A 27500-nucleotide genomic window follows, 5' to 3' on the forward strand; every position below is an offset into this window, starting at 1 on the left:
CTGCCTGCCTGCCTGCCTGCCTGCCTGCCTGCCTGCCTGCCTGCCTGCCTGCCTGCCTGCTTGCCTGCCTGCCTGTCTGCCTGCCTGCCTGCCTGCTTGCTTGCCTGCCTGCCTGCCAGCCTGCCTGCCTGTCTGTCTCACTGTCTGTCCCACTGTCTGTCTGTCTCTCTGTCTGTCTGTCTCTCTGTCTGTCTGTCTCTCTGTCTGTCTGTCTCTCTGTCTGTCTGTCTGCCTGTCTGTCTCAATGTCTGTCTGTCTGTCTGTCTGTCTGTCTGTCTGTCTGTCTGTCTGTCTGTCTGTCTGTCTGTCTGTCTGTCTGTCTGTCTGTCTGTCTGTCTGTCTGCCTGTCTGTCTCTCTGTCTACCTGCCTGCCTGCCTGTCTATACTTAAGTATAAGTATAAGTATAAGTATAAGTGAAAGTGTATGTGTAAGTATATGTGTAAGTGTAAGTGTAGGTGCAGGCGTAGGTTTAAGTGTATGCTTGTGTAGGTGCAGGCGTAGGTAAGTGTAAGTGTGTGTATGTTTTTTGTTTTGCCAAAACGTGAGAAATGAGTGAAACATAGTCTACAAAACACGACATAAATTAAAGGTAATCATCGCCTTCCCAAATAACATTTAGTTCGCTGTGCATGTCAGCGCAGAAAACCGTGTTACAACCTATCCTAAAACTGACTTTACGTAGTCATAAAGTCCTCAAGTGCTTTCAGATGGTACTGGTCTTGTTTGTTTTTGTCTGATTTCTTTCTTTTTTCCTCCCATTACTGATGTGCTGTCACCATTCCTGCTGTGTTGTAATCGTTGTTAATGGTTAGTGGTTAAAAAGCAAAATAAATAGACATTAAAGATCATGGATCACTATAGGAAGGTCTAGTATCGGAAAGGGTAGAGAGAGGGGAGTGAGTTGATGATTAGGTGCTATACGTACAGCAGTAGGATGGCATTGGAAAGGATAAAGATGGATAAAGGTGGAGAGGATGAGTGAATGGGATAAGGAGGGATTAGATCAAGTGAAGGATATGTATGCGTCTGAGGAACGGGATCAGGTTGTCAGAGCAGAAAGTGTGTGATTCCGTGAGAATGTCTTACAGGTTGGGAGGTCGGTGAAGGGAGGATGGGTAAGAGCAGAGGTACTGGATGCGGTAAAGCGTGGACAGGACACCAGGATGTGTGGAAATGAAAGAGAAACATTACATAGGGAACACAGGGGAGGATCAGGACTTGACATGAACTGTGAGTTCGTAAAGCGGTTGTGGTCAATACGCAAGCGGGCAAGAGCCGTTTCCCGGCGCCTGTTTTGATGAAATGGAGCTGACCAGGAGATTGATAGTTTTACAATATGTAATTTATTGACGAGAAGGCTTAACGAGAAAAAGTGACATCGGGTATAAATAAAGGATTTAAAGCGGGTTAATTATCCGTGTCTGGAATACGTAAGAAACGCGGTTTGGTGTGGAGATACAGTACTACAGTATCTGTCCGTTCATTGCCGAGGATTTCGATATGTCTGACAGATTTGTGGCACGTAGACAGGTAGAATAACCAGTCCTAAATCTTACAGACAAAGAGGTTGGTCGAGATCTTAGACTTTGAGAGAGAGTGAGTTACGGGAGTCAGTGAGATTAGTGAAAGAGGAGGAAGGGATAAAGTAAAAATGTGATTTAAGGCGAAAAGGACTACGCATATTTCTCTAGTAAGGACACTGGACTCAGGAGGGAGGAGATATTTGAATGTGCGAGTTGAGAAGACTACTGCGGAACCGGTACCAGAGGTGAATTTGGAGCCATCAGTGTAAACATGGAGGAATGAGTGGAGGCATGGTCAAGGAAACGGGTGAGGACATAAAGGGGGGGGGGGGGATATCTGATTTTCGAGGGTAGAGGTCGGAGACGGAAAAAGGGGGAGTGAGAGAGGAGAGTATCCATGCGAATGGAGAAGGGAATAGGTAAACGTGGAGAAGAAGCAAAGGTAGGGAGCAGATATCAAGGGATATTTAGTTTGATGAGGGAAAATTGGTGGAAGCGAGCATAGCATCGGAGAGAGAGAAAGGCACAGCGTCGAAAGAAAGATGGCATACCTGACAGGCTCTCAACTGGAGAAGCGCGGAAGGCGCTTTGGGCTAAGCGAAGGCCATGCCTTTTCTTTATGGAAAAGATATGGTCTGGTCAGGACAGTCTGGAGACAACAATAACGCCAAGAAGAGTGGAGCAAGAGAAAAGGATGGAGAAGGAGGCAGAAAAGCGAAAGCCATGATTCGTGGCCTAAGAAAATATTGATGGCATTACAGACTGAAGGAGTTAGCGGAAAGTAGGTATGGACGCGCCAGGGGCGAAGATGGTTAACTCATCTACATGTGGTAATGACCGGGCCCCTGGTGGTAGAACTGAAACAATGCTATTAACAGCAAGAAGGAATTAGTTCTGCCTTCGAACTGGGGAAAAGATGTGGGAGAGGCAATTTTGACCAGGAAAGTGCGTTGGAGAGGAAGGACTTTATAAAGACACCCATGTTTCCAACTATGAGGAAAGGTGGTTGGAGTGGAGAGAGAAGAGTTTCAAAGGCAACAAGGGGAGAAGGGACGGAGTAGACGAAGCGGGAGTATGAGGAAGAAAAAGTCTCTTAGAGGCAGATAATGTATGTGTTAAAAGAAGAAAGGATATTACGAAGATCAGTTCTGTGAGAACGGAAACCGCGAATATTCCAATACAGAAAAGCTACTATGAATTAATCAACGAGTGGTAACCGTAACAATGCGTGTTGGAGAAGTTGGAAAGAAGGAGCTAGGGAGTGAGATAAGGGATGAGAGGGAGGAGGTGGAGGATCCGGGGGAGAGCATTGTTGTGACATAAGGGATTCTCGTGGGAAGGGATATTAGGGATTGATGGCGGGTTGATGTAGATGGAGCTGGGGGGATGGGGTTTGTTGGGAGAGAGTAAGAGGAAGGGGTGTAAGGGGAACATAAATGGGAAGAGGATACAAATCGTCAGTCACTTTGAGTGTAGAGGGAGTGGATACTTCATCACATTCCATAAGGCAGGCGAGTAAGTCTTCTCCACAATCTGACTAATCCTTGTCGTAGACAGGGCAGTTTGTCGGGGAGATGGAGACAGTTCCGGTACAAGTATTGAGAGAGGAACGGAAAATCGATCCCGTTTTAACTGGGTTAAACATTGTATTCAAATTGTTTGTATAGGTGGGGGCAGCAGAAGGACGGGGACGTGTGAGAGAGGGAGTAGTGTTGAGAGAGACTGTACTAAGAAGTGGACAATAAGGCTGCAGAGTAGTATTAATTGAGGACTGGGTAGTAATGAATATGAAGAAATGAAGATTAAGAAAGTTGTAAACTAAAAGGTTACACAGTCTTCATTACTGACTATTGTAAGCCTAAAGTGTATTGGGGAGAAACAGTCACCCTTGAGGGGTAAGGGTTAGCCATGGCTCTGCCATGCCATTCACATGACTGACACAAAGTCAGCTTTTCATCCTTTCAATGGGGCTCACGAAGTGAATAGCAGAAGAGGTTGGAGAAAAGAGGGAAGGGAAAAGCCCGTGCAAAATTAGTTGAGTCGAGGAAGGGCTGAGGCCCAAGGAGGGGCATTTCCCGGCACTGAGTCCCAGTCTCCGTCTCTTAAGCCCCCCCGCCCCCACGCCAATAACGGGCAAGGGATTGGGAGGGGGGTGTAATCTTTCATGTAACTAATGTTATTAGTCAGCTTTACAACTGTTGCAAATATTTCTTACAAATACTTTCACTGTTTCCACTTATGTTGGAAACCATTTTCACTGATAATGTTTCTATTATGTTTTTTATGTCGAGTGTTTTCTCTACCCTGTATATTGCTTCTCCTATTTTTGTTACTGATATTTTATTGACACTGTTGCTGCTACTTTTGTTGCTACAGTACTTTTATAGTACTCACATTTACTGATCCTGAAAGACACCACCATTTAGAATTATTTCGATTAAGCATGTTTTTTTTTTGCTCAACTTTTTTTATTATTTTAAGTCCTAGATTTTCTGAAAGTGCAAAATTACCCATCCAGGTGAAATATTCGTTGTCAGGATGGACGCTACATTTTTATGAAAGACCACATTTTCCCCTTAATTTTCTTATTTGAAAACAAGTTCCTTCTGTTCTGTCAAGAATTAAATTAAAAATATCCTAAAATAAAGCAATGGGAAGTATGAAATAAAACACAATACAGTACTGTATGTAGAACTTTTTTTATTTATTTTTTTTATATTCTTTTCACAGATATATATATATATCTATATATATGCAGCATTACAGATCCACCATAAGTACATCATTACAATGTACAGGCACTTTGAACCTAGACATAGTTTAATGGATAGTGCCTGTCGTGCATTATGCATCAACAGACTGGCATAACATAACTCAGCTTTTCAAATGTAAGGCTGCACCAACCAATATCACGATTCAGAGCTAATTCACTCATTCTAGAGTACAGTTTGATAGGGCATTTTGAACAGCCAACCTTTTAATATCTGCTCCAACTATGAGCACTAATATTGCTGGAGAAAAAAAAAAAAAGAAACATGTGGAAGGGAACTAAACAGATAATCTAGTAATATGTCAAAAATATAATTCTAAACTCTTTCTCATGCATTCTAACACACAAGCTTGCTTCGACATATACATGAAAATCAAACTACAGCGGGAGCAATGTTTCTGAGATTATGAGCTCATTGCCCGACTCATAGCAATAATGTACTCATATATGAGCATGAATTGTTGGCCAAATCCCTATATTTTCTACTGTTCATTGTCCCATCTTCAGAAAGAATGCGTTCAACTTCACGTCTACATTTCCGCAGAAATAATATATTCATGAAGTGATACGGTCAATCATAATTTCTGTGTAATGACTTAGATAAACTTTTTTTTATAGACTTTTAGATTTTTTTTTCTTCCCCTTCAAAGTTCTCTCAAAACCTCACTGCACAAACTTCATATCCAAATATATCAACAGAAAAACATTTGCAATACTTTTACTATCTACAATACAGCAGAATAAAAAATTCAGTACACCAAATCATGAAATAGAAAAGTCTTGACAACAAAAGAACAGGAAATAATAAGGCACAACACAGAGCATGACTATGATGTGACAATCTGCATAAACGTCAATAACTGTCAGCCTGTACTAGTGACAACGTAAAAAAAGAGAGGAGCCCTGTTACAAAGTTGTGCACAAAGCTCAAATTAAATACCCAAAATGCTAGTAAATGACTCAAATAAAAACATAATACACTACACTGCTTGAGGCTATAGGTGAAAGAAATTTGCCTATCATTGGTGTAACCACATAAGAGTGCTGACTTGTCCAGGCAGCCAAAAAACCCAGTACATTTTGACACAAAATGCCAGGGATCAAGTATTACTTACGAGAGAAGATATGCCTGGGTTGCTTCTTTCATATATCAAAAATGCACATACAAGCATCAGCTACTGTGAATGTTTAATCATGCTTACTTTCTCATGAGATCCTTCCTAACAAGCCAAGGTGAGAACAGCTGACACTAACATAACCACAACAAGATGCTACTCCACCACACAACCACCTAATCAACAATATCATCCCCCTTTTTAAATATTTTTTTCCTCAGTATCATGGATGCTTAGTTGCTACTTAAAGACACATCACTGTTACAGTGGCATATTTGTGATGTACATCTCTATTTACAATTTGCTGCCTATGCAATGCCTTCAACATCAGTATCACAGAGAGACGTAAGCTAATGGTGACAACATAAAACAACAACTGGCCATTGTCAGCCTGCATGGTATCAATACCTGTCAGAACATGAGGGTTGTAAGTCTAATGCATCACATTCACATGGCATGAAAACATTTGTGCAATATTACTCTGGCCGAGGTTTCCGCAAAGCATTCACACACATCACACCCAAATGTACAACATACCAAATTTTTCATCCTTGATCAAATGGGGGCTGACTAACAAGGTGAATGATTCCGATGTATAGGGTGGTCCAGGTGGTATACGAAGTCTGTTTATGTCAATGATAACAGCTAGCAAGATGTGCTCTGCTCCACCAGGGAACATTTAACATGACATTTAACACTGTGCAAATTCATCTCTCAGACTTCAGAATGCAGACACATTCTTGAATTCCAGAATGTTGAGTTTCCTTGGTTTGATAGTTGACAACTGGTTCTGTGGGTTTTCATCTTTTTTTTTTCTCAGTAAGACAGTCAAGTAAGTATGTGTAATTACTGAGCCCTTGGCAGCGATTATGCCACACTCAAAATTCCAAGCAAGTCCTTTATATTTATAAGAAAGTCATATCACTTGTTCACTTTCATTTTTTTACCAGCCACAAGGGAACAATATTAACATTTTTTCTCACGAAAGTTTTCACTCATCACCAATTTTGGTCTGCAAATTACTGATGCAAATAGTCCAGAAATGTTGAACAATTTCTCCCATTCCTTGAAATTTGGCCCTGATATATATGCACTATTTATTTTTTGTCCATCAATATGATGATTTTGTCCATGAATAAAAGAATTTTATTTTTCTTCATAAAATCTATTGAATTATTATTCTCTTAATGCAATCACCTGAGCATAAAGTCTTTATCATTATTTAGTTGAGATGGAAGCCCTTCTCACGAGTGGCTGCAAGGAGCCTTTCCTTCATTATATTTTCCGAAGAGTAATCTGGTAACTTCAGGTAATGGACACATGTATTAACGGACGGGTAGGAGCCATCACCAGCATCAACCTGTGGAATAAAGAAATTTTGTTAAAGCAAATAATTTCTTAACCAAAGCTTATTAGTAAAATTAATGTCTTTACCATTGTATGAAAGTGCACGGCAAAATTTTAAAACAATATATAAATCCTTTGCCTAAATTGTGAAAATCAAGTGCCATGAATTCTTAAATCCTACCTTGCGAACCACAGTCAAGCGAGGATGTAGATTGGCCAGGCCACCAGGAGGCAATGAGGAACATCCTGTTGTAAACTGCAAGAAAGCTTTACGTTCCTCTGCTGTAAGTCCTACAAGAATATTCACCAGTCTCAAGAATCCTGGGGAGTCTCTTGTGTATCCTAGCTTGGGTTCTGTGTAAGCCAGGATATCCTCACGTGTCCACATGGGTGCCTGGTCACCACACAACATCAGCCTTAATTCATCTGGACTAAATGCACCGAGTTTCTTTAGAGGGAACACCTGGCAGAATCCCGCCCGGAAAGCTTCCAACTGCCTTCTAATGCCACTCTCCAGAGCCCAGTTCAAGGTAAGATCAAGATAATCCTCCACATTGTCTAGGGTCACCTCCTGGTCAGATCCTCCTGACCTGAGCTCAATGGAAGTGTAACCCAAGTGGCGTGAAGGAGCAGCATACTGCATAGTAAGACACAGGTCCTCTAGTCTGACTGCTGGAGGCCCTGCTCCCTGGCTGCTGCTTGGCAATGGAAGGGCCAGGTTGTGGAGCTGGAGGCGCCGATCCTCCTCTGTGATGGATGTATCATTAACAATCTGCTGCTTGATGGCAACGAGGGATTTGAGTTGCTGCAAGAATCCTCCCCGTTCTTCATCCACTTCACACAAGTCCTCTAAGGTAAGCAGCCCTGTAAACCTTTACAAGAGTAAAAGGAAATTTATTAATCAAGTAATCAGTAAATTGATACGAATCAGAATAAGAAATCTTCTTGTAGACACAACACTTCTCTCTTTATTAAAAGTAATACTCATTTACTGAAAAATTTCTGAACCATGTTCAATAACTCAAGAGTACAATTAGTAATCATTAACTTATGACAAGCAGAGACTTTGTTAAAAAAAAAAAAATTAATTAATCAGCAAAAGTAAGTAAATAATCAAATTTGTGATTTAGACTTACCAGGGTTGAGTATCTGTGATGCGATACTTGGGAGGGTCTAATTCCAACTCCTTCTCGCTCTCCTCGCTAATGATAGATGAGGTCATGAGATCCTCCTCTGCAGGCAGAGAAGACAATCCTCCACGAGGCTTGATAGCGCTTCCAGCAATGCCTCTGTCCTTCACATTGGCAAACTCACCATGGCACATGAGTTTGAGGAAAGGACGAGACAACGGCAAGTCCACAAGTCTGTTATCCTGCAAAGTCTTGGCAAGGAATATTCCCAAGAAGGTGAATAATTCAACAGCTTTGTCACAAACAGAGCTATCCTGAGGAAGGGGAGCAGGGAAGAGGCCTCCCTGGCGACGGATGTAATATCCTGGAGGTCTGGCCTGAGAATCCCCATTCCCATTACCTCCATCAAGAGCTGGGGGGGTGATGGGGTCTGCAGTCTGGTCATCACACAGCCACATTCCAAGGTCAGCACGCTGTAGCTCTCCTGCCACCAGTGCATAGAATTCCAAAGTGGGGCCCAAGCCAGTGCCTTCCTCTTCACGGAATTCAACCTCAAGAATAGATTTGCGTGCTGCATGAATATGCATGACCTAGAAGAACAATAAAATTACGGCTGTTAATAACATTCATACAAAAATTAAACTGTCCATTATACACTTTCCTAAATTTATTAAACCATTCTTTGAAAGTCAGAAACCTAACTGGATCTTGGGACGTTCCGATTCTCCCCTTAAAACTCAGCCCCCACTACTCTTACCACATTCAAATATATTCACCAACTCACCGGCCGCCTATCTATTCAATACATGTTCAAGCTTCCCATCTCCACTTCCTCTTCATTACACATCAAAAGCTAATGGCAAAAGAATTAAACTCAAAAACTTCTCCCTTCTACCCACCTGCTGAGCCCACTGCAACAGATTGGGGCCACGAGGAACAGTGACCCTCTCGTGCTTGAGCCGTCCCACCCTGTATTCATGTGGGTCATCTCGTCTCAAGCCTCCACGACGTTCGACACTAACGTCACGCTGACTTTGGAGCCACACCAAGGACCTAAGAACAGACATTGGTTATCATTATCATTATCACTAATTATCATCATCATAATTATTCTTACAATCTTCATCATCCTCAATCCTCCTCATCCTCATCCTCATCCTCATCATCATCAATCCTCATCATCATCATCCTCATCATCACTATGATTACAATTATCATCACAAATGTTATAACCCAATGTTTATTTTTTAATTTATCCAAAATAATATATGTTCTCTGCCAAAGCTATAAACACACACCAAACGTCAGACATCACCACCACAAAAAGAGGTAGGATTCTTACCTCTCTGGACCAAATGCAGTGCAGTTGAAGTAAAGGTGTCTAGTGTCAAAGGGAAACAGCATGGGAGTGGCATAGGTCAAGTCTTCGCACCACGATGGAAGTGCACCACAGGCCAGGACAACAGCCTCTCCCACCTAGGGAAAAAGTTATTGATCATAAAATTAATACCAATTTACATATAGTGTACAGAAAATTCCTTTGAATCCCAATCAAACTAATCACACCAAAAGAAAATCAAAATGGCCAAATAATAAGCACAAACTCTGTAATTAATAAAACAATAAAATACAGACAAGCGCTTTACTAACCTGCTGGACTAGCTTATTTCCAACTTTCTTGGATTCAAACTCTTCACACCTCACTCCTAATGTATCCATTGGTGAATCTGTTTTTTCTGAAGGAAAGAAAGGAGAATGTGTTAGAGTTCTCAGGAAAGAATAATAGGATAAAACATACATAAATATTCAAATATACTTCATCTTCAAAGAATCTGTACACAAAATAAGACATGTCTTTGGATTGAATATATTTCTGACATTCCTTAGTAGAAACTGATGTAAGGCTGCAGAGACACTTTTACCATACATAACCCATAACCTTCCCGTAAGAAAAAAAATTACAAAACTAATAATATTAATTAATATACAAACAAAAACATACCTGCTGCAGCACTATCCTGTCCTAAAATAAATAACTGACGTAGCAGTTGTAGCACATCCTCCACTGAAGGATCCCCAGTGGCAGTAGTGCTTGTGCTGCCGGGGTGTGTCGAGCCAGCAGCTTCAGTGAGGATATTGGTTCGGGAACTGCGACGCTGGAAGGATTGGTGGCCAGAGGTTTCTCCTTCTGTGCCCTCATCTTCACGAGCCTCACCATAGACAAGACTGGAATTAAGAGTGTCATGTTATTCAATGATAACTGGCAAGAATGACATAGTGATAGAATCTCAATAATATAAGTTATATTTAATACTTTATATTAACTTCAAAGGAAAAACAGAAGATGATGAATGAAGAAAGAGATAGATAATCAAAACCACAATATCTGTAAGACAGTTGGGTAGATACTGAGAGAGAAAAAAAAAGTTTACAAACATCTACTTACGTGTACGTCGGCTCCCAAATCCGTCTCAATCTCTCCTGACGTGAAGGGAAATTGGCATTGTTCACTAAGGTCTGCACAACACTAAAGATGGTTGAAGAACTCTTAGTAATGGGCACATCGACTTCTGGTATCCCAGGGAGATTAGGTCCCCGCAGAGTGAGACTGAGTCGAGGGCCACTTACCACCTCTGTTGGCGCATCGCATAAGTGGTCCTCTGTGCCTGGGGCTGGAATCTCCAGATCTGTGCATTTGTGATTAAGCATTAGGTTGATTAAGACTTCAAATTATCACTTTAAATTACTAGTTTTTCTCTATCTACTTGAGCCCCTGAAATCTTAATGAATAATATTCCTCTCCTCCTTTCTCATTATGTCACATTTTTGCCACCCAACTTTCCGAATAAGTCATTTACTATTACCTTTTTCCCACAAACTACTATCTTATTATAAATAAATGACAAACAACCAAGTGCATATACTCCCTTTTCTCAAAATCAACCTTAAAAAGGGCTGTCCCTTACTCCTATAATCAAACAACCGAACAAAACTTTTGGCTTACCTTGCGTCTGGTTTACATTAGTACGTCCTGGACGAGGGTCAAAGGCTGGAATGAGAGCTGGGAATTGTCTCTTTATGACAAACTCATCATCCCATCCTCTTCTCTTGCCGTTACGGACCTGACGGAACGAGGAAATCTATATCACTATATTGTTTTGCCCCAAGTCCTGTTGGAGCAGCTGTTCAAGAAGCTCTCAGAGCTTCAGGTGCAAAAGTCTATCGTATCAGATTATCTTAGCTAAGCATTCAAACAGCAGCAATTGTTACACTGTCTTAGAATCTGTAATTCTATAATGCACTAAGTTTTAACTTCAAAACATTCTTCAGTTACAAGGTATAAACAAAACCAAATAATTTACTTTTACCTGCAAATCTTCCCACACTCAAGTTGAAAATAACTTCATGTGGTAGTAAAATAAAAATACTAACCTAAATACAAAACTTTTCTTTATGAATCCAGTACATCTAAACACTTTGCATGACTGTATCTATGTAAATATAAATAACAAATAAGTGAACAGATAGACAAATAAACACAACCAAACCAATGAAATAAAGCATTCCATTCTATTCTTACACTGACTTCATAGCACTCCTCTTCCTCCTCATAGTCATCATCATCGTCATCATTGTCATCATCATCATTTTCATCATCATCAGGATCTGGCAGTTCATCATCTGTCAACTCAGCAAGGAGTGTACTTGCCCGACAGCTTTCAAGGAAATCCTGAAAATAAAAGAGACAGATTAATGTTATCCCCATGAAACTCAATTACCTGATACTTAATACTTGAATAATAATAATTTCAGAAACACTACCTACATAATCAATCCACTGAAAGATAAAGCAGCCTTAAAACAATATTCATCAAGGAATCTAATGTTCCACAATTTATAAAAAACAAGGTAGAAAAAAAAAAGAAAGGAACAGAGGACCATCGCACCACCTAACTGTAACCCCTAAGCTCCCCAGCACAAAGAATTCCACTTAGAGAAGTGCCCACTCACCTCTAGGCTAACTTGTTCCGAGTCACTGGACGTTGAGGTGAGGCTCATGGTCAGGCCGTGGGGGAAGGTGGCTAGGTTGGTGGAGGGCTGGTTGGTGGTGGAGGAAGCCGCAGCGCCCGTGGTAGTGGTGGAGGTAGTGGAGGTGGTGCTGGAGGTCAATGTCGGGTAGCTCTGCGCTGTGCTCAGCAGCCCGGATCCTGAATAAGGTATGGCACAGCAAACGTCAGTACTGGAGTTCTTGCCCTTAGAGGAGATTTCTATCCAGTGGCTTAGAAATAACTAAAATACTGACAACTATTATGCTTACAACATTTTAACAAGATCTAACACTTAAAAATAAACTGCTATACATAAGAAAAAGAAACCTTAACACCTAAAACACTTTGCATTACCCTGAAAAAAAGTGATTAAGAGCTGAAAGCAATATCTTCATTATTGAACACACACAACTGGCATCAAGGATTTTCTGTTACAACATACTGTTTAAACCTGTCTCAACTATATAAAATACTCTTAATGACAAAGGGAATACCTTCTTCAATGAAATGCAACTACACCTATATCCATACAAAATGAACATTTCTTCCCTATTTCATGACAAAAAACATGTAATAATAATAATCATATAGAAGAGAGTTCTCTCTTTAACTAACATATTCTGTGAGATAGTATCAGTAAACAGAAATGATATTTACACAACATGATATACATGCTTTTAAGAAAGATACTTGTGACAAGGTATCTTCATATTATTATATACCATGAAAAAATATGCATAACACAATTAGAGTGAGAGAAGATTCCCATGCCATTTTCAGATACTGATTGGTAAATATTCTCAAATACTTGAACCATCAAAACATTACAACAAAGACAGATCAAGCATATTCATAACAATGAAATATGGCAGTAAAGTAAAAGTTCTCCAGAATCATATGGAATAACAGTACCATTATTCTTTCTTTTTAATCCTTCTGTGAAAAAAAAACATATAACTTCATGCTACAGAACATTCTACCCCTAAGCACATTCTGAAAAGATACACATCTAAGCCTATTTCTAGCCATTATCTACCTCTAAAGCCTATGGCAAAATCCTACTTTAAAAGGCTGTAAATACACACAACTAAGCAAACAACACACTTCTACATTAGGGGCTGTACTATGATAAATAAATAAGTCTAAATGAGCTGATATAGGCTGTTCTAAATCAAAGCAAGGAGACTATCTCTGAGGCTTGAGTTGTGGACAAAGGAACAAACATCAATTTCTTCTCTAAAAAAACATTCCTTTAAATACCAATATGACACAAAAGACAGTTATTTATCTTCAACAGAAAACTATCCACAACACAAGCCTGAGGTAAAAACCTGAAAATGAAGTTAAAAACTATAATTAAAACAGCAATAGTAATAATAATGTCACCATCATCCATAAGAAAAGACTGAATTATTGATGATAAAGATAGAAATCAAACTGACAACAAATGGACAGTATGAATAACATACTTGACACGCATGCTATGAATTACTCAAAAGCATTTCCTGAAATGATCATTAAACAACTTCCAGCAAAATATACAAAATATACTAAACATTTCATACATACCTTATTTCAAAATAAATAAAATAAATAAATTGTATACATATACATATATATGTATATCTACACATATATGTATATATACACATATATATGTATATATACACATATATATGTATATAGCACTAAATGCAATGATATATCTCCTTACACATATATCTAAATACCATTTGCAACATGAAAATTTAAGTAAAAAGGTGTAAAAAATAAATGTCTCCCTCCTTCAAGGTACGAGATAAAAAATGCACACACATACACATACTGACTAACTGTGCATGTATGCATGCATATGCATGCAAATTATACATATATATATATATATATATATATATATATATATATATATATATATATATAGATGCATATATATATATATATATATATAATATATATATATAATACATATATATATATATATATATATATATATATATATATATAGATGCATATATATATATATATATAATATATATATATATATATATATATATAATACATTATATATATATATATATATATATATATATATATATATATATATTATATATATATATATAGATGCATATATATATATATATATATATATATATATATATATATATATATACATATATACATGCATCTATATATGCATATATACATATATATATATATATATATGCATATATATATATACATATGCATATATATATACATATATACATATATATATGTATGTATGTATGTATGTATGTATGTATGTATGTATGTATGTATGTATGTATGTATGTATGTATGTATGTATGTATGTATGGTATGTATGGTATGTATGGTATGTATGTATGTATGTATGTATGTATGTATGTATGTATGTATGTATGTATGTATGTATGTATGTATGTATGTATGTATGTATGTATGTATGTATGGTATGTATGTATGTATGTATGTATGTATGTATGTATGTATGTATGTATGTATGTATGTATGTATGTATGTATGTATGTATATGTATGTGTATGTATGTATGTATGTATGTATGTATGTATGTATGTATGTATGTATGTATGTATGTATGTATGTATGTATGTATGTATGTATGTATGTATGTATGTATAGTATGTATAGTATGTATGTATAGTATGTATGTATGGTATGTATGTAATACAGGATGTTTGCATGCACCAATAAACACAATCAGATCATTTATACAAAATACACTTTACTTTATCTACCTAAAAAAAACAAAAAAACTGTTCTTTCTAATTCTCCTTCGGGCCACCTATCAATATTTCTATTTCTATTTTAACCTACTGGGACTAATAGCACTGAACAATCATTAACTACATATGTAATGAAGTACTCACATCTCCGTTCTCCCTCCCAAGTAAACAAGTATAATCTAGGAAGGTGAATTCTTTAGTCAAAAGAGGAAGCATTCTATGAGCCTCTAGTTGTTCATGTACAATGTTTTCTACAGAATATACCCTTGTTCTCAAGATTTCAACTAAAATTCCCTTGCTTAAATCAGATTCATTGTGTTTTTTTCTTATAAAATCATCACTGACTCCTAGCAATAAATTTTCTCCTTAATGAAACCTTGAGTTAGGTTGAGTGAATTTGATGGTAGACCATCCTCACTTCACACACACATATTTCTACATAGGAAGATGTGCCCCAATGCTTTTCCTTTAAGAGAATGTAAAAAAGGTCTCTTCAAATCTAATTCTTGAAGAATTAAAAAATACAAATGGTCACAAAATTAACAATGACAGAAATATAAAACAAGCAAAACAAAATGAAACTAAAATGAATCAAGCCACCTATTCATGAACACAATTCTTCTTGCAATGTACTCAAAATCTTCATTATAAAATATGACCGTTAGCAAGTACTTGAATTTACAGAGTATGAGAGCTAGTGTGCTCACATGGCTATCTTCAAACTTTCAATTAGAGTAAACCTGCTTATAAAAATAAAATGGTGAAGAAAAACTTGAACCCTGACACAAATATCCTAATGCAGAGAGAGAAAAATAAAATAAAACCAAGCTTTGTCAAAATTCCCTGAATCATTATACATGGTGAAAAAAATACAAAAAGGGAAGGGGACTGCACCCACTCTTAGCCTACTGAATCCTTTTCAGGCAGGATAGGTCATGCAGTTACCTGACTGAACACTTTAAAAACTGATCTCTCGGCACTACTCCAAATGTTAAATATTTATGGTATTGGTAATTATTAGTTCTTATATGTCAAACTGCTGAAATGGAAGTTTCACAATATGAAATAAGGAACTACTAATGAAATAATTACATAACAAACAAACCTGCCCTTTTATCTGAAAATGATAAGCATGACTCCCCTTTCACTAGAAAAGAGGCAGGCATAGGATTGCAATAAAAAATCAAATACATTATTCACATCTCTGAAACTTTGTAGATTCTGCGTCAAATGATGGTACATGAGGATATTATGAGATTATATGGGGTCAACCTTTCCTACTGGTAAACTTTTATCATTAACTGATCATCACACAGAGACCCTAGCTCATGGTGTTCATGTCTCAGCCCTCAGCATTTTTGCCTCAGATAGTCTGATCGAAGACAATGATTCCTTGAGACTTGCTCTTTCTATATATTAAGAAATACTCCATAATGAGTTGAAAACTCTCCCTCTAATCCCTCCTCTCACAGGCAGTGTAATAAAATGTAGTCTCAACGGTGTAAACCTACTTTCAAAGGCAGATAACTAAGCAGACTGGAAACTATGAGGAACAGAAAATATCATTACTAGTTGCAAACAGTACCATGTGATAATGTTGTGGAACATCCTTATCAAAATTCAGTAAATGTTAGTTCACCTTGTAAGTGATTTATCTTTTTCTTGTTAATTCCAAAAGCAAATGGCATGATTAGAAGCTAAAAATCATAATATTAAGTAAAATCTCAAGAATAAATTAAACCCAAATCAATTAAGGCAACTCCCGCTTTGGTCAGTTTGAAGTAACTCTTTACTATTGAAATAGAAGCCCATGCAACCCTGATTTCATTTGAGAAATACAGGAAGTAATACATTGATTTTGATATCATTTACCAAATACAGTAATGCAACTTAGCTGGCTTATATTTCAATAAGGATTATTCACATCATAAAAGAGAAAAAGGAAAAAAAATCCAGTTTCATTCTCTAGTCTAAACTACCCTAAACTGTGTAAACTTACCCTATGTTACATATGTATGCACCCACCACCAAAGCAATCATGTGTCTCAACCATGCACTATAGTCATTTTCCCTCTACGAATAAGAATCAGAATATACTGCTTTAATGTTTCACAAAATAGTTCAACTAGAAGCAGTGATGTGAAATTCTTTGTTACACCATCTTCCTATTTTTAGGTATTTTTATATGAACTGATTGTAATAGAATTATTTTTTTCAAATATACTGATCAAAACTATCTGCTGTACATTTTGAGTTTATATACACTACTTACATTTCTAATTTACTACAGCTAAATAGAAGAGAACTGCACAGACAAACATTTTAAACGTTCTTAGTATTAACTTGCCTCGACACAGATCTAAAGCATGTCACCTTTTCATTCGTTCTGTCCTCATAAATATTTCAATGTTCAAATTTCTTGTTTCCTATTTTGGAAACCTCACTGTCTATTCAGCCTAAAAATCATATCCAACAACTGTAATTTTCTGTTAATATTGGTTCCTGATAATCTCAATGAAGTAACTTCTACTTCATGTATTTCTCATTTCCCCTACTATTACCTCTTATCATACCTTTTTTTTTTTATCTCATAAACCTTCACTTTCAATCTACACCTCACATAAACAATGTAAACTATATACTACACATCATATAACCTTGCGTGAAAATTCTGTTTCATTAACAATCTACCACTCATAACCATGTGCACAACAAGAATTTAACTTGTATTCCTTTAAAAAATAAGTTACACATTTTCAATAGTACCCATACAGCTTTAACCCCTACAGTATTGCAAATTTCAGAGCTTCAAAGAATAGGAAAAACATTTTTCCATTTAACCCACCGGCACCAGGAGCATGCACCTTCCACTATGGTTTTGTTTGGTTAATTTTATATGAACAGATGGGTTCACAGGCACTAAATCACCAAGAAATGAAGCACTAGGCCAGCCTGATCTCACCTATTCAACCAGTCCTTAAAATTTTGGAAAAAGGTTTTTACTACTATTACTATTTCTACTGTGATTAATGGCATTATCATTATCATTACTATCATTATCCTAATACTATTAACAATGATAACAGTAAAATAAACAAAATTTGCTTTCCAAAGTTTCAAGGAACATAGTAAATTGCTGGGGTCAAGCAGGTCTAGTATTGACTCCTTTACTTGTGATACCATTTATGTGTAAACAGATTTTATAAAACAAAACCACAATAGACAGTACATGAACTACTCGCATCAACAGTTTAATACACAAGTATTTTGGGCCAAATAACATTTTGGATACTGATAATATGGATAGTTTGGACATTTTTTGGAAGGTACAACTGTCATGTTTCAGTTTTACCAAGTGTGCACATATACCTGAGAAAAAGACTGCCATATTTTGTCCATCAAAATCAAATATATTTGAACTCTCATCTGACATCTGACATGAACTTTAATTATGTGATTATCTACATTTATTCAGCGGTGTATTGTGCAGATAATTCTACCTGAATATAACATGTACACATTCATGCACACAAAAATATATGTGTATACATATACATAATCTGTATAATATTCTATATAATATATTATACATAAACACACACACACATACATATATATAAACACACACGCATGCACGCACGCACGCACACACAAATATCACAATGTCTGGTATAAAATTCCCTATCTATACTCCCATAAAAGTTATCATATTACCACGCGTCATCTAGCATCACCTCTCTTTTTTTTTCTTTTTTGCCTTTTACCTTTTAGACAAGTGTTAGTTTGAAGCATTACTATTTTTAGTATTAATGTTAATCCCTAGGAGCAAATCTAGTCATTAATGCAACAAAGGACCAAAGCAATAGGCAGCTTTCTTTTGCTTCATGGTCACAATCACTGTTAATTGCTTAGTGTCAGTATAACATTACCTCATGCACTTTACACAACAGGCTAAATTGCAGCACATGCTATCATAGGAACCATGAGTTCCTGGAAATCCCAGAAGTTCACAGAAGTTCTTTCCTCTAAGCAACCCACACCTGTACCTCAAGGTAAGCTTTCACCTCACAAGGGTAAGCTTACATTCTACACAGTAGCTTCAGCATGCACAGCTTCTGAGTATCTATATACCTTTCAAAAGAAAACCTTGGAATGCCAGATTATATGGAACTTGGTTCAGGTGAGGAAACACTATTATTTTATTATATATTGATTTTTTTTTTCTTCGTTAGTTATCATACAAAGGTAAAATTGCACAAACATTTTGCTCACTTGAACCAACTTCTGAAGATTTTGGGTGACAATGCTGTCTTAGTTCCCTCACCTACTGATATATATGTATAAATATCAGCTGCAGAACCTTTACCGCATAAAAGAAGCAAGACAGATGAACTACTTACTGACCAGAAAGTTTCTGACATTACACAAATTCATAAGCTTCCATTCATTTTCATAAGACAATAGTTAGTCACATACTCTGACAAACAGAGATGATCATTAAATGATTAACCTTATTTACTGCTGTTCAATGAAATACTGGTCAATATGCAGATAATCTGTCATTTAATAATACCTTAGTCAAACACCAAACCACACTGTACTGAAAACTAGTGTTATGAGATCTTGACTGGCAGTGAAGCCATCAATGTACACTCTTTGTACAAACATTTGTTAATGACAACTTTTTGAATGTGGCATGATCCACATACCTCTAAATGTATAGTAAGGTTGGGTGTTGCAGAAGGCTCGATGGTGTGTGTTACCACATGTCTTACCAGTGCCACAACTCATGATGTGAAGCCCAGGCAGATATAGCCTTTGCCACAACAAAAGGGAAAGGACCTGATGCTTGGTAAGGACAACCTTTTATCCTGGAAATCATATCTAGGTTACTGGCACCTGGTGAGCACAAGAATTTACCTGAACAACAGGAGTGAGGAGCTATCATCATATAAATTAGCAACAGATGCAATGCAACATCTGGCCTTGCAAGAGCTGAAATATTTATTTATCAATAATGTATCATATATTGACACAGAGTGAGAATGTGAGTGTATTTGAATATGAGTGTGAGTATGAATGTGAGCATGTGAGACCTAAGAGTATGTGAGTGTGAGTGTGAGTGTGAGTGTGAGTGTGAGTGTGTGTGTGTGTGTGTGTGTGTGTGTGTGTGTGTGTGTGTGTGTGTGTGTGTGTGTGTGTGTGTGTGTGTGTGTGTGTGTGTGTGTGTGTGTGTGTGTGTGTGTTTCAATCACTTTTGTGTGTTTGCATGTTTGCATTCTAATGTGTGCACTGGCATGTGATTGTTCAAGTATGTGTGTTTTCAAGTGTGCGTTTTCATGTGTGTGTTTTCATGTGGGTCTTTGTATGTGTGTTAGCTTGAGTGTGTTCACATGTATGTGTTTGCATGCATGTGAACACATACTTACCTACTCACTCACTCACTCACTCACTCACTCACTCACTCACTCACTCACTCACTCACTCACTCACTCACTCACTCACTCACTCACTCACTCACTCACTCACTCACTCACTCACTCACTCACTCACTCACTCACTCACTCACTCACTCACTCACTCACTCACTCACTCACTCCTCTCTCTCACTCTCTCGCTTTATTAAATGTTTTGTTATTTTAAACTTTAATGTATAACATAAGTATCAATATGTTAACATTAATGTACTACAATCATATGACTATAGTCCATTAATGTCAACCTTATGATGCTAATATTATAAATGTAAATTTAAATAAATAATACAATTAATAAACACATTTTTGGGCAACCGGCCCAATAACACTTTTGGACATGCATACCCTCTCAATATCTCATGTCCCTTACATTTCACCCCCATATCTTTCAAAATACTAGCAGGTTTTCTGTGTCTCAGTATATGATAATGTCTGGTTGTGTTTCTCTGCAAATAGTAGTAAAACAAAAACAGAAATAATCTTACAACACAAGATCACTCTTCTTAACACTCATGTTTGACTTTTGGTCCTCACTTCATGTGTTCAGGATTGTGGAGAAGTGTACAGTTTAGCTAACCTGGGAGGTGGAAGTGTGAGGAGAGGGCCAGACGGACCAGACTGGACATGGAGTGGGTGGAGGGCGAGAACACTGGATGAGCCAGGGTCGGGGGTGGCCCACCTATCAGCTGACCTAAACCTGTGCGCATATTAGTGACACTAGCAGGCACATTGGGAGCATGGGGTGCCACCCCCCCACTGCCACAGATCCCAGAGCCGGGTGGCATGGTAGCTGATCCCCCCCGCCGCCTGGCCACCTGGGCAAAGGTCTCCAGCAGACTGTGTGTCAATGGTTCAGAATCAGCACTGGTCAGGTTGGGCACACTAACACTCATAGGCTGTGAGGACATGGCGGAGCGCCCAGTGCAGTCCCTCTTACCCTCACCCGTCACAACACCCCCACATCGCTTCCTGCTGCTACTGCTGACACCACCAATGCTGCTGCTGCTGCTGCTCACACTGCCACTGATCCCTAGGTTGCCCAGCTCACTGAGCTTTTCTTCATTGACAGTCACAGCCGGGCATTCTCCTGCTTGGGCTAAGTGGCCTGATTTGCTGCTGTCTGCAGTTGGGTGAAGCCCCACATCCATAACAGTCATGGCCTCACTCATATCATCCGTACCAGATTTGATATCAGAGGTATTGAGCACAGACTCCAAAGAGGACATGGCATCGGAGAAATCAGAGGTGAGGTCACGGTCATGCAGGCTGAGTGACTGTACTAGGGTGGCTAATTCAGAGCCTTTGTCCCGCCCACTGCCTTCCACACTCAGTAGAGCTTCAGCACTGGCCACACTCAGCACATTTTCTGCAACTGTCTCAGCAGCCTGGAGAATTTGGATAACCAGATGTTTAAAGAAATATTGATTTGTGATATATGTGATTATCAATCAATTTCAAAAATAAAAATATGGTATCATTCAAAACTATTGAGAAAAAATGCATGAACGACAAGTAATAAACAATGAGCAATAAGGTACTACTAATAATCTGAATGCTACCTTTGCAGTGAGATTGTCATCAGATGCTGCCTGCTCGGATGCAGCCACAGAGTGTTTGTGTGTGTCTGTGGTTGCCTGAGGTAGTGAAGGTGTCGAGCTACACTTGCGACTTGTGAGTACACTTGTACCTTGGCTGACTTCTGTGCTTACCACCTGTCATGAAACAAAAAAATAAGTTATTTATTGCAAAGCTCAAAAAGGAAAGAATTTTACAAAAGGACCTGAAGGTTGGGTTATAGGCCACGAATTCATTACAACTGATAGTCAAATTAAATTGAATAGTCAATTTTGATACTCTAATTAACTAATACTCTTAAACATATGTTTGAAATGTAGCATTTTTGGGGGGGAGAAACTGAATTGCTGAAAAAAAAAAAAACATTTTACATTTCTAAATATTAATATCATGTAAGCTGTATGTTCATCATTCCCAATCAGATATGTGTATCTATGAAGTGCTCAGTGAGTTGCTACTACATCTGTAATTACTAATTTGGTATAACAGAATGAATTTAATTCACATACTTACAGTTCTCATAATACTTTTAGAAAGATATGTTAATGAGCAATTATCTTGGTAAAGAAAAACAAATTAGGATCAAGTATAATGTACCTAGAAATAGATTTGTACACTGTACACAACAAAATTTATACTGCCAATTTTAACACTGACCTTATTGTTTTCAAAACACAGATTACAAATAAAAAATGATGAAGCCTACTCAATCCCTTTTATTTCTTCATCTATTCTAATCATAAACCTTTAATTTTTCTCATAAATAGTTCTACTATGGGTCTGAATAAAATAATAATACATAAAATAAAAACTGGATGTCAAAGATTTAATATAATTCTGTTTATTTTCAGTTCTCTCCAACAGCAATGACAAAATCTCTAATCAATATGGTTAAATAATAGGAGGATGCTGAACCTCTCCACCTTGGTTGCAAAATCCCCCTACTTTACAACTTTTAACTCATTCACAAAGGTTGGAATCTTATCACTTCATGGTGTTGGACAATTACCCAGGCACAGAGAAGTGAGCCCTAATGCACCCTAGGCTTGCCAAACTTTACCCAAACTTTTACCTGGAGTGAATAGGTAAAAGTACCCACTATCCAAATGCATCTAAAATCATTAAAACAAGACCTACTCATCTGAGGCAAACCAAATCCAAGCAAGCTCAATGCCTTTCCTCATTACCTTGGTGGTCTTTATGGCTGTGGTGATTGTGGGTATTGACGAAGCAGGTGCAGAGGTGGTGGAGGTGTTGCTGGATGAGCTACTGATGCCTGTGGACACAATGGACACCTGGGGAGACTCAGGATCATAGCCAGGAGCCAGCTTGAGATCATACTTGCCCTCTGCACCCATGCGGTAGCTGTTGGAGGCTCCATGATCCCAGGTGACATCAATCCAGCCTGAATTGGAATATTTTCGTTTGAGATTAGTTTAAAATTTCCGATGAAGAATAAAATGTGGAAATATCGTATTATACGTAAAGATACGTTCTGTAGTTTGATAACATTTAAACAAACTTTAAAGGATTACCATTATGAAGTTCGCCTGTAATGGTTCCTTCACTTGGGGGGTTGCCATCCTGGTCACGCCACTTCCAGTCTAGTCCACGTACTACACGTGCTCCAACTACCATGTGCTTCACCATCTGCCAGAAAAGGCAGCTCATAAGATACTCATTCTTCACCATGATTAAAGTAAATTGGTCAAGTTTGTATAATATTCAGGAAAATACAACATTTCACAACTGATGATCTTCAAAATTACCACAAATAAAACACTCACCTGTGATTTAACCAGTCTCCTCTGCCTTCGTAAATTTGCCTCTGCTTCCTTGGCAGCTCTGCCAAGATCTTCACAAACACCTGTGACAGTGCCATAGAGCTCAAGCCCAGAGAGAGAGAGGTAATGGGTCTGACCAGATGCATTTTTACCTGTTTGCTGAATACGTACATGTCTCCATCCAGTCTGCAAAGGATGACACAAGAAAATTTGTTTTCACATGATATAAGTAAAACACAAGATATCTATAACTAAATCACCCTGAAAATGACAATTAATATATATATATAAATATAAATCAATTACATACCACCACCATAATCCATCTTTCAGCATAACAAATAATGGTCCAATAGTCTGTACTGTACTATTCTAACATACCTTTTCATCTTGTTGTGGCTGAATGAACCATGTGTGAGTGCTACCTGGCTCATTGAGCGAGCAGTCATCCACATGAGTGTACAAGGTTGTCCAAGTCATGCCATCTTTAGAAACCTGAAAAGAAATCTTGCAACTCAAATCATTTCATTCTCACACAGTAGTGCAAAAACTTCTAATCACTTTATCATTCTTTTCTATCTAACCACTCTATTTAAATGAAATACCAAATTCTGATATCAAAAGTTTTCTGTAAATGACAGGCATTCATATCTACTTTGAATATATGGAATTATGTATCCTTGGGTTAAATCCAAAATAGAGAATATGGATATATAAACAAAAAATAATCAAGTTGAAGTCAAAAACAGGTTCCTAATCTCATTATCCTTTTTCCCCTTACCTGGAACATCCAGTTACGAAGGGCTGATCTGCCGTAACCTCTTGCATGTCGGAGAGTATAAGCTGACGGCACAAACCAAACACCAAGATCAATAGCAAACCAGGCTCGCTTATCATCATTGGTGTGGCAGTTCAGGGCTGATGGGTCACGGCTAAGTATATCTTCTAGACGTCCATAGGGAAGATTGCGCCCCTCACTTGATGTCACTACCACTAGGCCAACAGAGGCTGGATTGACCCATTCGTATGCAGTCCTAGAACATGACAGGAATTTTAACATCTATGTTCCACCAATACAAAGTGATGAATATTAAGGAATCTAAGGAATATTAAGGAATCTCACAATCTTGACACTTTCTATAATGATCATCATCCTACCCAATGAAATGAAGCTGCTAATAACTTACTTTGCATTTGTTCCAATCCAATAAATAATGCCATTCTCATCAAAATCTCTGTTGCATTTAAATGTGAGTTTCTGGCCCTCCTTCAGTTTGCGGACAAAAGCGAAGGAGGCTCTATCAAAATCATACCACTGCTTTGCAACCATTTTTAGCAGGTATCGCTCAAGTTGCTCAACTGTGGCCAATGGTTCCATCTACCAAGAGAAAGAATACACAATATATTAATAAAAATAAAATCACAATAGTTGTGACAAAACAATATAAAAATTTGAATAATACATGCCTATCATTCTTGTTACCAACAAAAATTTTTATAAAAAAAAAAAGGGAGGGGGAGTTATCAACACTTCCTTTTCTTACCTTTAAGGTTCTTCCATTCCTGTCAATCAGAGAGCTCTCTCCAGGTGCTCTTTCAAGTCTAAATCTAAGACGTCTACTCAACACCTGCAGGCCCGAGCCAGCTCCAGGAATGTCATATATATACAAGGGTAGTTTTTCAGCACTTTCTAGCACTGACACCAGTTTGCGTACAAGCTGTGTCCCAGGGCTTACAGAAGTGCTAATTGTGGCTGTTTCTTCATCTACTTTGTCCTGCAACAAATAATAAAGAAAAATTACAACACTGCCTAAGTACTTCTCATTTTACTATTATGCAATATCAAATGCATTGTGCTATGTATATATAGGTGTCTGAAGTAACCATATCATCTGACAGGGATACATTCCACAGAAAACACTCATAAAACAATGACAGTTACTGAGTATATTCCACCCAAAATATTCAAGCCCTAAGGGAGTTAAGTGCCTGACTACAGTCTTAATCTCAGAAAAAAGTTAATAACACTGGAACCATTATTCATCCCTTTCCATCATTAATTTATTACAGAATGTTATTACAATCTAATACAAAGGTTAGGAGTAAAAACTGTACTGCTCTATTTACTGTCATGAATGTGGATCTCCTGATTAATTTTGTGAGCACTGAAAGATGACAGCTTGAAATATCAGCATAGGTAAATATCCAATAAAACAAGAAAACAAACAAACAAAACACCAGTAGATTTACCATAAATTTTATATTAACATTACTATCAATATCAATAACAACACTAACAAAGAGTGAGACTAAACTAATACAACCACTTAGCCATACCTTGAAGCAGCTCTTAAAGACATTTCTCCTCTGCTTGATCATCTTGTTGAGTCGTCGCTGGGAAACCTGTCTGTTGTCTTCGGGGATATGTTGAGCTGTGCCTGGGCTGAGAAGCGTTAGAAGAGCTTGAACGAGGCCAGAAGAATGTAACTCATAGGCAGAGACTGTGCTTTCGTCGCGCAGGAGGGTGACTAGGTCCTCGACTGCAGCTCTCAGGATCTCGGTCCATTCTCCACTGTTCTTGTTACTAACCTGTTTTGATCAAAAGAACAATTACCATAGAGTTCTAAGATCTTTACTACAGTATTTTTTTAAATAACAGTAGCTATAATACTGAATTACTTTGAATTTGTTTACTTTGACAAATGTTGAAAAAGGTATGAATGAGAATGAGTAACTTTACAGTGCAAGAAACTGATTTGAGGCTTTTTGATTAAGTTATCAAATTTCTGAAGCAGCTTTAACCAACCTATGTCAAACGAATTCTCATTCATGCCTTTTTCTACTCAATTACTTTCTTAAAGTGAAGATATATAAATAAAACATTCCACAATTATACATCATGCATACATACCAAAATCCATACTTCAAAAATGCAACGCACCTGTTTCTGACATGCCCTTTCAATTTGTGCCACAATATTTCCTAATTTGGCTACCACCCCACGTGGCTGTGTCTGTGCTGCTTTGAAGTATTTTTCATAAACATCACGGGCTAAACCTTTGACCTGAAATAATGAAGAATATAATTTTTATATTTATTCTGTAGTTATCGATTATAATTTATTCAGATACATGTAGAAAAAATTATAATCAATGATTTTACTGAAGAGCAAAATATAGATGAAATAAATATTTACACGTTAGATTTTTTTAAACATCTCCACGACTGACTTGACTAACCAGACCCCATTCCCCCCAGAATCCAAAAAAAGAAAACATCACGGAAATACCTTCTGTTTCATTGCCTCCACTTTAGACCGGAACCTCTTTCCTCGTCGCCCTGTCCACCCAGCATGGAACTCTGGGCCTAGGGACGTTTCAGCTGTGAAGGAGTGCTTGGTGTTCCTGTTACTCTCAAAAATGAAGCCAGGTAGGTCTTCCCTCAAGATAGTGGCTTGTTGCTGACCATCGGAGTTATGGATGTGAAGCTCACCCTCCTTTAATAAGGAAAGATTAACATCATGATATCATGCCTGTATGAATAACAACATTAAAATGCTATTCCACTCACAACAGGGAATAAATAACTAGAAACTCAAAAATTATAAATCTCTCCAAAACTGTATCAATAATCACTACATCCACAAAAAATCATAATCTGCAAACCTTCTTGCACTGCAAAGACCAATTCCCAATGACCAATCGTGCAGGCCCTGGAGTGGACAAAACAGGCTGGCTGGGGCTCCCTGGTCTCACAGCTGACTTGGCCCGCTGAAGCTTCTCTAGAAATTCACTGCGGTTCTCTGCTTGGAGAAGGGAAGAGCAATGACACGATTATTAATATAACTATACAAAAATCTTTATTGTAAAATCAAATCAAGTCAGTATTACAAAATGTTACTTAAAACAGCTTTTTACAGCAATCTTGAGCCAATTACTTTTTTTTCAATGACAGTTATGTATGT

At 37.7% G+C, this 27500-nt stretch overlaps 1 protein-coding gene across 14 annotated transcripts in view; it reads right to left on the minus strand.

Moving 5' to 3' along the window:
• Positions 1–4204: 4204 nt before the first annotated feature.
• Positions 4205–27500, minus strand: part of LOC125028571 (E3 ubiquitin-protein ligase HECTD1-like) — a 171030-nt gene continuing 147734 nt past the window's right edge. For 6 of the 14 annotated variants that reach the window (XM_047617982.1, XM_047617983.1, XM_047617984.1 and 3 more), the window contains 24 exons: positions 27202–27341; positions 26826–27032; positions 26478–26600; positions 25874–26125; positions 25081–25311; positions 24724–24914; positions 24318–24570; positions 23918–24031; positions 23540–23722; positions 23288–23402; positions 22940–23157; positions 21737–21889; positions 20755–21562; positions 11898–12094; positions 11467–11616; positions 10891–11026; positions 10333–10573; positions 9889–10112; positions 9537–9622; positions 9229–9362; positions 8786–8939; positions 7893–8476; positions 6938–7628; positions 4205–6769 (listed from right to left, as the gene is read on the minus strand). In XM_047617982.1, coding sequence (XP_047473938.1) covers positions 6632–6769; positions 6938–7628; positions 7893–8476; positions 8786–8939; positions 9229–9362; positions 9537–9622; positions 9889–10112; positions 10333–10573; positions 10891–11026; positions 11467–11616; positions 11898–12094; positions 20755–21562; positions 21737–21889; positions 22940–23157; positions 23288–23402; positions 23540–23722; positions 23918–24031; positions 24318–24570; positions 24724–24914; positions 25081–25311; positions 25874–26125; positions 26478–26600; positions 26826–27032; positions 27202–27341 — 5723 coding nt within the window. In that variant the 3' untranslated portion in view covers positions 4205–6631. The remainder of the gene's footprint in view (positions 6770–6937; positions 7629–7892; positions 8477–8785; positions 8940–9228; positions 9363–9536; positions 9623–9888; positions 10113–10332; positions 10574–10890; positions 11027–11466; positions 11617–11897; positions 12095–20754; positions 21563–21736; positions 21890–22939; positions 23158–23287; positions 23403–23539; positions 23723–23917; positions 24032–24317; positions 24571–24723; positions 24915–25080; positions 25312–25873; positions 26126–26477; positions 26601–26825; positions 27033–27201; positions 27342–27500) is intronic. The other 8 variants (XM_047617992.1, XM_047617979.1, XM_047617990.1 and 5 more) reach the window with 6 other exon arrangements.

Source organism: Penaeus chinensis, chromosome 9 (assembly GCF_019202785.1).
Source record: "Penaeus chinensis breed Huanghai No. 1 chromosome 9, ASM1920278v2, whole genome shotgun sequence".
In the NCBI taxonomy this organism is placed as follows: domain Eukaryota; kingdom Metazoa; phylum Arthropoda; class Malacostraca; order Decapoda; family Penaeidae; genus Penaeus; species Penaeus chinensis.